Genomic DNA, 13405 nt, shown 5'->3' with positions numbered 1-13405 from the left:
CAGGGAAGATAAGAAAGTAATTTACATTAGTTTTCACACCAAGCACCAGTACTCCAAAGGCCTTACAATATGTTACTTATGTTTAAGAACTTCTAAGTCTGAGAGCTCAGTGAACTGAACAATTAAGAAAATGGATGGTGGTTGGTGTCAGCCAGGTTTCTCGCTTTTGGAGTGGGAGTTTACAGATAAGCAAAGAGAGAAAATTAGAATGATCTATGTAATGTAATGGATTAGAATGTAATGGATTAGAGTTGGAGACCTAAGAATGAACTTATTCTTAGCTTGATATAGATACAAATGGTTGTATGTAGAAATATTTATAGATATGTGCATATACAGGTATTAGTATACACACATATATTTCCTTGCTCTGTCAACTGGGAAGGCCCAGAAGCAACAGAACCTTAGTAGTAACAAGTACACCTAATACCCAGAGCCTGGTTTCTAATATCATTCTCCAATAAATGGAAACTAGGGTTCCTCGGAGAAATGGCTGATTCTAGGACTGGGACAGGAAATATATACAAGATGATCCTGGAGCATCTTACAGAACCAGGAAAGAAGGAAGTGCTCAAAAAAGCAAAACAAACAAAAAACCAACACTCATGGTAATGGCAACATGTCAAAGGACACAGGAGTCAACTGAAAGAACTCTCAGTGGCCAAAGCTAAAATAATTTGCGCAAAAAAATAAGCAAAGTAACACTGTATTACAATACAAAGTATAAAATAAATATCCATGAGTCCATACTGATACATATAAATGACCGAATAAATTACAAATAAAGAGATGAATCATCCAGATGAAATAATTCCAAGTAAATATGTAATACTTTACCCTAAGGAGGGGAAGCCTAACTCCCCACTCCTTAAGTGTGGGCTGTGCACAATGACCTCCTGAAGAGTGTTGCATGGAAGAGAGAAAAGAGAAACTTTATTTATTTATTTTATTATAATTTCTTTTGGGCTGCATCAGGTCTTAGCTGTGGCACACAGGATCTTTTCGTTGTGGCACGCAGGCTTTTCTCTAGTTGTGGCATGCGGCCTCCAGAGCACGTGGGCTCTGTAGTTGCAGCACACAGGCTCTCTAGTTGTGGCGTGTGGGCTCAGTAGTTGCGGCGCGTGGGCTTAGTTGCCCCACGGCATGTGGGATCTTAGATTCCTGACCAGGGATTGAATCCGCATCCCCTGCACTGGAAGGCGGATTCTTAACCACTGGACCACTAAAGAAGTCCTAAAAGAGAAAGTTTATAGTGGAGAAGCCTAACAAATAGCCAGGTGGTCAAGGTCAACATCAACAGTGATCACTCATATTGGTAGTACATGATATGATATGATGAGAATGACACTTTACCTCTGTGGTCTTCCTCCCCAAACCCATATCCTCAGTCTAATCATAAGAAAAACAAACAAATCCCACTGAAGGACATTCTACAAAATACCTGAACAGTAGTCCTCAAAAAACTGTCATAACCAAGAGGAGCCTAAGGAGACATAATGACCAAATGTAATGTGATATCCTGGATGGGATCCTGGAACTAAAAAAGGACGTTAGATAAAAACTAAAGAAATTTCAATAAAGTATGGACTTTAGTTAATAATAATGTACCAATATTGGTTCATTAATTATAACAAATGTACCATACTAAAGTAAGATGTTAATAATAAGAGAAACTGGGTGCATGGTCTATGGGAATTATTTGTACTATCTTTGCAATTTTTCTGTAAATGTAAATCTATTCTAAAAGGTTTATTTTTAAAAAGAGTCATTCTATAAAAGGGAACAATCATCAGAAAAAAAGGAGGCTAGAAAACAAATAACACTTTTAAAGTGCTGAAACCCAGAATTCTGTATCTATGTCCTTGAAAAATGATGGCAAAAAAAGACACTTTCAGGTAAATGAATGATGAGAGAATTCATCACAGCAGATCTGCACTCGAGAAATGATTTAAAAAAATTATCTGTATTGAAAGAGAAATGACACCAGATGGAACTTGTAACTGTAGAAAGAAAAAAAGAACACCAGAAATGCTTATATGTGAGTAAATATAAAAGCCTATCACTTTTCCCTTCATCAGTTTTCCTGTTCCCATTACCCTCTTTTCATTCCTCCTCTAAAGGCTCTGTAGACTTAGAATTTGACAGTAGGTAGAAAAGCCCTCCTAGGGAGAGACTCTCTAGAAACTCTGGGGAATTTTATACTGTTACAAACATGGAGGGGTGCCTCTGGCATTTAGTAGGAATGGGCCTGGGAGGCTAAACATTCTGTAAATACAAAGGACAGTTCTGCAGAGCAAAGAATTATCCTGCCCCGATATGATTCACATCCCACCCCCTGAAAAACCTGAATTGAGGAGCACTGTAAGGCATCAATTAAGGGGTAAGTAGCCTCACCAGACCTCTGACACATGCAGCCAGGCTGCATCATCTTCCTTAGCAGCTGTGCCTATGGGACTAATTCTGAGCTTGCAAATGTAAATCCAGGTCATCATCATATGAACAGCTACCAAGTAAAAAATGTCTTTTGTCCTGTAACCTATGGAACTGATTTCTAAGCCACTTTTCTAAACCCCATGCAGATCCTTTACATTATTTTAGCTTCTTCCTCTTCTGTTGCTGGAGAGGAAAGGATAAGCACAGGCAAGATAAAAAGGCATATCAAGGGGCTTCCCTGGTGGCGCAGTGGTTAAGAATCTGCCTGCCAATGCAGGGGACCACAGGTTCGAGCCCTGGTCCAGGAAGATCCCACATGCTGCGGAGCAACTAAGCCTGTGAGCCACTACTGAAGCCCGCAAGCCTAGAGCCCGTGCTCCGCAACAAGAGAAGCCACCACAATGAGAAGCCCGTGCACCACAATGAAGAATAGCCCCCACTCGCCGCAAGGAGAGAAAGCCCATGCAGCAACAAAGACGAAACTCAGCCAATAAATAAATAAACAAATTTTAAAAAGGCAAATCAAGTAATGAGTCCAAACAATTTACTCAGGATGCTGAGCCTTCAATGTCCGTGTTAGACAGGAAGGCTAGAAGATAGGTTGTCTTAAGTATCTGGCAGAGGGAGGGGCTCTCCACTTCTAGAGAAATAAAGGACAAATTTAGAGCTTATAAGAAAAGTTTTTAAACAGAATCATCAACAGTCATTTTTTTAAAAAAGCTGTTATTTTTAAAAGCTACTGCTTATATGTTTCAGTGTCAGATTTTTCTTGATAATTATGAATTTTTGAAAAAGTAGATGGATCATATGGAAGATACAGAAGAGATATATGCAAACTCAGGCAAAAAGATACAATTAAGACTGTTTCCTGCTATAGCAGTACATTTAAAATGCAAGCTCAACCTTTTCTGAGGTAATTAAATCCATATTCAATTAGAACCTAAAAACTTTAAACAGTTAAAACAATAGTATGACTATTATATTGATATTATAATTATTATATATTAATAATGTATATTATTAAAAGCCCATTTTCTTGATGGGCTTTAGAATAAAATAACAGATTGACACTAAGTGGCCCCAAATTATGGATATTTAAAGATATTTTGCAATATGTTTGTGATTTATCTTTGTTTTCATAAAGTGTGAATTTTTACTATTCACAAAGTGATTTATTCTATATTTTACAAAGTATGTTTTTTTCTATTCATTGCTAGATAATAAATATAGAGCTATATACTTTTTTTTTAAAGAGAATATGATGGGAAAAAGGTGAAGAGCTATTTAACTAATTCTATTCAACCAGCCAAAGAAACACTATGCAGCATTTGATACTGCTAACTGACATAAAGATAGGAAAGCAACATAATTATTTGGTTACATGTTTATCTAAATTACCTCATCTTCCTATTAACAATGAAAAAAATGTCCACAGATTCTTACAGACATACAAATAAAACTATAAAAGAGATCTCCAATTTGACAATGATCTGACACAATTTATGACTGTTAAACAGTAAAGTCTATATCAATTTTTAAAAACCAGGAAAATAAATCCTTAACTTTCAGACAAATGTGTATTATTGTAATGTGCATTATTTTAAACTATCCAAGAGCCCATAACTTCCCCCTTTACACTGCCACGTATCTGTTCACTACAAAGAACTTATTCTGCCAACTAGAGGTAACAAATAAAACCACAAATTGAGCAGTCTTTCCTGTCAGTGATGTCATGGACACCGCGCCAGAAAAGATGTCCTTCAGTCACCGGATGAAGGGCATTCATTAGAACAAACATGAACAAGCTCCTGAAACATCATTAACAAGGCAAGAAAACGAAATACCTATACTTAACAATGTGGAATTTAAAAATTAGTTATAAAATATATCCTTAAATGGAAAGAAACCTTAACAAAGCTAAATGTCTTCATGAAATCATTTCAATGTAGCACATACTTATTTTGTTCAAGGTATTCTGCTGCCCACTGCAGAGAATAGAAAGATAAGACACAAACTTTAACTTAAAGAAACCCATAGTCTTCTCTCTACTGCCAGTCTAGTATGCAAATCATGACAACATAAAAGCAGAAGGACAGTACTGTCAAGAGGTACGAAAAGGCACCGTGAAGACTGCAGGGGCCTTGGATAGTAAACTCACTGAGGGTGTGACCAGGGGTCTTTTTTTCAACTCTTACCATTTCGTATTAGTTCATGTCACAATGCATAGCACAAAGGTTTCTTTTCTTAAATGAAGGGTGAATAGAATTGACATGAGAGCAAGGGAGGGCTAAAGCATGGATCTTTGGGTCTACCCCTTGAGATGTGGAGTTATAGGTCACTGGGGGAATCTAGTGACTCTGATGGAAGGGTCCTTGAACCTCATGTAGAAACAGGAAAAGAAGGGGCTCTATGGAGGGAGAGAGAAGCAGTGACACATTAATGAGCCAGGAAAACAAGTGGTTCTCAGAGCATAAAGATTTTCTATGTTGTCGTCCTACATAATAGGGATTCATGGCCTTCCAGAAAAATAGATTTAGAGACGAAAACGGTCTTCCCACACAGGAGGCAACGTGGCCTACATCACAGAGGAGGTCAGTGAAAAATCTGAGACTAAAACCTAGTTTTCTTGTCTTTACCTATTTCTCAAAGCAAGATCTGTGGGCCAGTGGCATTAGCCTCACCTGGAAACTTATTAAAAATACAGTACCTCAGGCTATACCCCAGACCTACTGAATCAGAATCTGCATTTTAACAAACTTGCCAGGGGATCCACACGTACATCAAGGTTTGAAAAGTGTTCCAGAGCATGCATCTAGGTGTGAAATTACTGGATCGCAATGTGTGAGCTCTTTAATGTATCAGGTGGTGCTAAATTTCTCTCCAAAGTATTGTTATCAAGTCACTGTCGCACATTCTTCTTTCTAATTTTCTGTGTATCTAATTACAACATAAAGCCATTTCCTATTGCTCTTACATTCCATTTGCCTTACAAAACTTCCATTTCCTAAGAATATATCCTCAAACTCTATCCTTAAATTTCCTTATTTGTGTTGTTGTATACTAAAATGTGATAAAAGTTACATGGTCAAATAAATTTAGGAGACCATAGGTTAATCAATTAAAACAAGTCTTTAAAACTTCTCAGAGACCTCATTATGTTTATTAGGATAAAAGTGGAATACTTTTCAAGCATTTTCCAAAACTTATTTTATCATTTACCTTTTTTCTCCATGGGTCATCTATGGAACATATCTGGATACACTAACATTTCAAGGAACACAGATGGGAAATCCATGTTAATTTATGGAGAATTTCCTCCTTTTTTAAACAAAAATCATTAAAAAAATTCAATTCCCTCTCTAATAATCCCCAGATCTTCTCATACTTAAGACTCTCATTCTCGCTACTTCTCTGTGCTTCTGTGTATGTAAAATAACATCACAGAGAAAGAAAAATACATTCTGCTCAGCTGAATTTCTCCCTATTCATTTTTCATGTTTTCAGTAAGAAGAAATCAGTAAGGTCCAAAATTTCAAATAGTTTTTCTTACCTCTAAGGCAGCTGAGGAGAGCAAACTGTTACCTGCTCTGAGACCTAATCAGAAAAACCAGTCTTTTTTTAAAAAAAATTTTTATTGGAGTATAGTTGATTTACAATGTTGTGTTAGTTTCAGGTGTTCAGCAAAGTCAATCAGTTATATATATACATATATCCACTCTTTTTTAGATTATTTTCCCATATAGGCCATTACAGAGTATTAAGTAGAGTTCCCTGTGCCACACAGTAAGTCCTTATTAGTTATCTATTTTATATATAGTAGTGTGTATATGTCAATCCCAATCTTCCAATTTATCCCCCCACCTTACCCCCTGGTAACCGAAAGTTTGAAAAACTAGTCTTGAATTCATGTTTCCCACACACGATGTCCTGCAAAATCAGACTGGCCCTTAATTTCCTTTTGGTTTCCCTGAAGAAATGAAAAGTGATCTCTGGATAGTGAAAATCACACGTTCTTTCTATTTTATTCTTTATAACTTTTCTTTAGTTTCAGCTTTTCTACAATGAGCATGTGTTACTTTTGCAATTACAAAAAAATTTTTAGTTCTAAAACGCTTAATTTGAAGGGAAGAAAACAACTCAGAGCAATAAAATTTAAATCCGTCTGCATTATCCTATCAAGATACACACAAAAGTATCAATGACCCTCAATTAGGGTGAGATCTTTGCAAGATAACTGTCTAAAATCGATTATGTGAATATTAACTACATGATTAAAATGTTAATTCTTGGACTTCCTGGGTGGCATAGTGGTTAAGAATCTGCCTGCAGGGGACACGGGTTTGAGCCCTGGTCCGGGAAGATCCCACATGCCGCGGAGCAACTAAGCCCATGTGCTATAACTGAGCCTGTGCTCTACAGCCTGTGAACCACAGCTACTGAAGCCCGTGCACCACAACAAGAGAAGCCACCACAATGAGAAGTACCACAATGAAGAGTAGCCCCCGCTCGCTGCAACTAGAGAAAGCCCACACGCAGCAACGAAGACCCAACGTAGCCAAAAAAAAAAAAAAGTTAATTCTTTAAATAAGTCATTAATCTTTAAAATTTTTATGAATGCAGAATGAAAGTTTATCTAGGTTTCAACTTTAAGAGAGTGAACTGGTGAACTGAAAGAACACCAAAAAACCTTTGTCTAAGCCTCTCTTCTGCTGGCCTTTGCCTGCTTCAGTCTCCTGGTCTGTAAGTGGGAGAGTACCTGTACCATACATGGTTATGGTGAGGATTGGCTATGAAAATATATAAAAAAGGGACTCCTCTACATCATATGTCATCAGAGAAACATAAATTAAAACAACCTATTACAATGGCCAAGATACAAAAACTGATAACACTAAATGCTGGTGAGGATGTGGAGCAACAGGAACTCTCATTCACTGCTGGTGGGAATACAAAATGGTACAGCCACTCTGGAAGACAGTTTGACTGTTTCTTACAAAACTAAACATCCTCTTACCATACAACTCAGCAATCATGCTCCTTGGTATTTATCCAGGGGAGCTGGAAACTTATAACCACATAAAAACCTGCACACAGATGTTTACAGTGGCTTTATTCATAATTGCCAAAACCTGGTAGCAACCAAGATATCCTTCAGTAGGTGACTTGATAAACTGTGGTACATCCAGACAATGGAATATTATTCAGCACTCAAAAGAAATGAGGTACTAAGTCATGAAAAGACATGGAGGAAACTAAATGCATATTACTAAATGAAAAAAGCCAGTCTGAAAAAAACCCGGGTTTTGCTGGGACCATAAAATTGCTCTAAAAAATAAATTCTATTAAAACCCAAAAAAGTTCATAGCCATATAGTGCCTGCCACATATACAGCAGTGCTCAATGAATTGCAACCATCGTTATTACAACAGGTACATTAGAAATATCCTAAGTGCTCCACAAGAAATGAAGAAATATTACTACTGTAATTATAATAATTACTAAGTCAGTTTCAACATTTATCCTGATAAGATAAAAAGCATCCTTCTCCAACAGGTAATCCTTAAGAATCCATGACATAACTTGGATGAATGATTCTACATCTAATATATTAGTTTTCAAAGTTATCAAATATAATGTAAAATGACTAAGGATTCAGTCACAGCCAGTTACTTAATAAGTGCAAGTTTTACAGGCTTTTATGGTCATTATTTAAGAGAAAGAAAAAAGTTCAACTAAAGGAAAAAAAGACATGCATCTCAACAAAGAAATGGCAATACCAAAAATAAATATAATCATTGAATTATGTTGGAAATGATATGGTTTGAGCAAGAGGGAGAATTCCTACCTATAAAGCAATCATTTCTCAGAAGAAAAACAAAATCTACAGTTTCTTTTGTTTACCTGGATGAGTCATGGTGACTGGCTCCTCTTTGGATTTATTATTGTAGATGACTACAGCAACTGCATTGTGGAAAGCAGCCCGTGATATTTTCTCTTTAAAGGTGCAATTTCCCCTCTGCAGCAAGGCAATCCACTGTTTGATGTTAGGAGGGACAAAGAACCGTGTTTGAGGATCACAGCCCAGGTGATCAGCAACTAAATAGATGAGAAAAGAAAAAGAAAACAGACATTAATTTTTTCCTCAAGTAAATAAAATCAATCAAGTCTTCATCAAAGTGCTCAACTGTTCTCTGGGTACCATACAGCTCTAAAGCACATCAAGCAGCTCACTGCCAGCAGACCTATAAATACATCCACAGAGGACAATGCAATGAATCTGAATCTGTATCTGCACAGGGAGAGAGATGCTTCATTAAAATGTTACCTGTAATGCAAATTAAAACCGTGAAAAATTCTGTTTAACTTTATAGATTGACAAAAATATAAAAGACTGATAATATCCAATGTAGGCTGGTGAAGAGAGGAGGGAAAAAACGCAAACACAGGGAACCCCCCAGAAACCCAAGTGACTGAGCTACCCTGACTTCTGCCCATTGATCTGCACTCATCTCTTGATCCCCATCTCCCACCATCACCACAAGGAGACTGATTTTGCTTGGGGTAATGAGGAAGCCAAACTAATCTTTGGTTCAGTTACCCAGCAGTCTTGTTGAAATTCAAGCATGCTTGAACAAATTCCTCAGTAACTGTCAAAGGAAATTAGAAAAGTTCAGGCCTGTATTTGAAAGTTTAAATTAGCTAAAATAACATGAAACTAGAATTAAGATGTTATTCCTCTAATTTATATTTACTGGTAAATATTACCCTACAATTTCACATTAGCATACATATATTAACTTACTATATCCACTTGTCTAACAAGATAATATTAAAGACACCAAAACTATCCCTTGGGACAATAAATTACATGGTCATTGTCCTAGACTTGGAGGGACAGCTTTTTCAAGTACATTTAAATTTGTACTTGAAGCTCATCAATTTCTGATCCTGCAAATATGGTGATCACCGCTCAGGCACTCTTCGCAAACCTTAAAAAGCTGTCCCGGTTGCTCTTTCCACTCCTCATCCTCGCATTTCTAACAGGTTAAAATGAAAAGGGAAGGGCAGTTCAGAAGGAGGAAAGAAGTCACAAATGTTTTTTCGGGCCTCTCACCGCCGCGGCCTCTCCCGCTGCGGAGCACAGGATCCGGATGCGCAGGCCCAGCGGCCATGGCTCACGGGCCCAGCCGCTCCGCGGCACGCGGGACCCTCCCGGACCGGGGCACGAACCCGCGTCCCCTGCATTGGCAGGCGGACTCCCAACCACTGCGCCACCAGGGAAGCCCACAAATGTTATTTTGAAGACTGCAGGTATGCAGTGCCAGAGGACAATGGGCCCAAGCCCTCCTGGAGCCGGTCACCAGTACTTCGAGGGCTGAGAGGGAGGGAGGGAGAGGAACACAGCACAAAAGGGTAACACTAGAAGCAAATAAATAATGAAAATATTAAATAAATATTAATCAATAATAAAGTGTATAAAAAGACAACACCAGTGGGGAAATGTTTGCTTTCTACACCCCAGAAGCACACTGCTTAGCAAAAGAAATTCTCTTATTATCATGGTGATGGATGGCAATGAGAGCATATTTGCTACCAGAGGTCTCCTAATACACAGTAAGTGGGAGATAAATGATTTCACAATTCGCCATGATTGATATTGTCGACGACTATGACTCATCCTTTTCCTTAAACAGTTTCTGCACTCTGAAACTTTAGTCCTTTCTCAGTCAAATTAAACAGAGAGAAAAAAGCTTATGTCATGATTTTAGTAGTCAACTACTGAAAGACACAGTCAAGGCATCATGAAACTTTGAAATCCTGAAACAGACTGTTTACTTTCAGTAATATCTGTTTCACAGATAAATATGCTGTTTAAAAATATAAGCGTTTAGCCAATGTGTTATGATAACCTCACTGTCTTGGGAAAATTTTCAAGAATATCTGAAGAGATCTGTATGCTTGTCTTCTGTGCAACATTCACTATTTTTCCTGTGACTTATCCCATCCTCCCTATGATTTCTTACTCATTCACAGTGTAGTAAAGAGAAAACAACACAGTTATGGAAGCAGCCAGACCTGGGGTCCAAATTCTAGATCAATAATTTATTAGTCGAGCACTGTCACAGGTTCAATTTTCTGATCTTCTATTTCTACTAATTTGTAAAGACTGTATGTGTCAATCCCAATCTTCCAATTTGGGACTGACACATACACACTACTGTATATAAAACAGATAACTAATAAGGACCTACTGTACAGCACAAGAAACTCTACTCAATACTCTGTAATGGCCTACATGGGAAAAGAATCTAAAAAAGAGTGGATACATGTATTTCTATTACAGATTCACTATGCTGTACACCTGAAACTAACACAACACTGTAAATCAATTATACCCCAATTAAAAGAAAAAAAAGATTGAAATACAATTCTTACCTTACCAGAGTTACATATGTGAAAAAGTCTATAATAATTCTTCTACCCTTGAGTGCTGAAAAAATTAACTTCCCTTCCCTTAGTTTTCTGGGTGCCATCCTATCTTGTCCTAGTGATCCAGCTTGGTGCCACGGGGATGTTCTACACAAATGTGTGTGAAGTCTACCCACAGCCCGGCAGCACACCTCCACTCCATACCCTTTGCTCCTAATAGCTACCACAGCCTGGCAGCACGCCTCCACCCCATATCCCTTGCTCCTGATAGCTACCACTCCGTTTCATTCTTTCTCCCTGATGCTCTGACAGTATCATTGTCCACTTAGAAGAACAGCAGTTCACTAACTGTCACAATGTCTAAGACTGAAAAGACACACCGAGGGGAGCAACAACAGAGCAAAATCAAACACACTGAAGGAAAACTTTAAAATTCTCTTAAGGAATGCCCACCGACTAAGAACAGATTCTATGAACAACTGCATCATCAAAACAAATGCCAACAACAGACTGTATGAGCAAAAGAATGTTCCTGCTCCCCCAAATTTATCCAAATCATCATTCACAAAAGGTCTCTGAAAACATTTATATCAGTAAGAATATAATATGCAATAATAAGAAATTCCAGTTCTTGTTCAAGGAAGTAGTTATTCAGAAAAAGAAAATAAGGGGTTTTCATAATCACTTAGTACCACGGTATGTTTATTTTATCTATCTATTCTTTTCTGTAATTAAAAAATAACTTGAACAGTGAAAATAATGTCAACAGCTCTAAAACAAAGTCCCAAGAGGACTGATGACTGATTGTGATTAATTGGCACTACTGCAAAATTTAATACCAGTTGTTTATACTTGAAGCAATTTATTAAGTAAAGACATGGTAGTATGGCATAAAAGATCTATGAACCAGTGATTTTTTTTCATTAAAAGTCATAATGAGGGCTTCCCTGGTGGCGCAGTGGTTGAGAGTCCGCCTGCCGATGCAGGGGACACGGGTTCGTTCCCCAGTCTGGGAGGATCCCACATGCGCGCAGAGCGGCTAGGCCCGCGAGCCATGGCCGCTGAGCCTGCGCGTCCGGAGCCTGTGCTCCGCAACGGGAGAGGCCACAACAGGGAGAGGCCCCCCCCCCACAAAAAAAAGTCATAATGAAAATGTGAAATTATAGGTGATATAAAATATTAAAGTATTTTACAATTTTATTTGTCAATTATACCTCAGTAAATCTGGAAAAAAATTTTACATTACTGAAAAACTTCAGTTTTTTTCTGTATGGCTTTTCCTGTTGAGTCCAGAAATAGTTAATGAGACTTTTATTCCTTGACAAGAACCAAACAATTCTGGACAGGAACAATTATGGAATCCTCACCTCAACGAATATTAACTTAAATGCTCAGCAACGTACTAAATACCAAAGAGAAATACAATAGAACAAAACATCTTGGTCTTAAATGTTAAAGAACCACTAAATGTATTGAGGAGGCATGCCTGGCACAGAAATTAAATATCAGCTAGGTAGTTTAAAGTGCCAACACAGAGAGTGCTTAGAAATTTAGGAAAGGAAAAGAACAACATAATGGTTCAAGGTTTAGTGGAAGTTGGAGGCTAAAACACTTGAAAACTGCTCAAGCAGAAAGGAGGCGGGTGTACAAGTGACTAGCACAAGAACACAGAACAAAGATTAAGAGCCTCTCTCAAACTCTTGTGAAAATCAAATACTATGATATATTGAAAGGCTGATATTAAATATCTGAATATTTAAAGGGCTCTCTGAGTGGATAAGTAAATAAATAAATAAAATCTCTCTTCCCGGGTACCCCAGAGCAGCCTGAAGTTCTCCACTTTGATTAATTTCACTTAATAATTTCACCCCATTTCTTAAAAATGTAAACACCCCATCTGCTAAGTAGTGATGTCCACATTGTTGTGTGGGTGATGTTTCCTCCTGCGCCCTGAGAACTTGCAAGAGCCTTGTGGGGCTAGGGCACTGATGCATGGCTGCTGGATTCCTTAGGCACTCAGCACAGGTACCCCAATGTGACTCTTGCTCTCAGAGGCTGCGTGCCTTGTTTCCTCCACCTTAAATGCCAGTCCCACCACTCCTTTGCTGACCACCTCCTAAGCCTCAGGATTGTGTTAAAATATCTTCTCTGGAACGCCTTCCCAGTCTCCTAAGGCTGAGTTGGGTGCTTTATTCATGTTTCCATGGTACCCTGAGATTCCATTTATTTTAGCACTTATCACACTTTATTAGTAACTGGCTGTTTATTCTGAGTCTCTCCTAAAGCATGAGATCTAGCATCTCCGCCAGTATCTCTGGCATACAGCAGACGCTTAACTTACCTGATGACAGGAGCAAGAGAAGAATGACAAAGGGAGATTAAGCAAGACCTGATATAAAGAAAAAGCTGTGCCAAAGACCTCTCTGTTTCATGTGGTAATGTCCTGACAGGGGTAATGTTCTATCAGTTGTTTCCTACAAAAGAAGTAAAAATAAAAATGAGCCTAACTAGTTACCCTAAATTTAGATGTTTCCATTATCAG

At 38.1% G+C, this 13405-nt stretch overlaps 1 protein-coding gene across 2 annotated transcripts in view; it reads right to left on the bottom strand.

Moving 5' to 3' along the window:
• Positions 1-13405, bottom strand: part of RNF130 (ring finger protein 130) — a 101460-nt gene that overhangs the window by 63147 nt on the left and 24908 nt on the right. For both annotated transcript variants that reach the window (XM_082620225.1, XM_082620224.1), the window contains exon 2: positions 8335-8529. In XM_082620225.1, the coding sequence (XP_082476351.1) occupies positions 8335-8529 (195 nt within the window). The remainder of the gene's footprint in view (positions 1-8334; positions 8530-13405) is intronic.

This window comes from Mesoplodon mirus (assembly GCF_964341445.2).
Source record: "Mesoplodon mirus genome assembly, chromosome: 5".
In the NCBI taxonomy this organism is placed as follows: Eukaryota; Metazoa; Chordata; class Mammalia; order Artiodactyla; family Ziphiidae; genus Mesoplodon; species Mesoplodon mirus.
The sequence above is the reverse complement of the archived record's forward strand: the minus strand, read 5'-3'. Positions and strand labels throughout refer to the sequence as shown.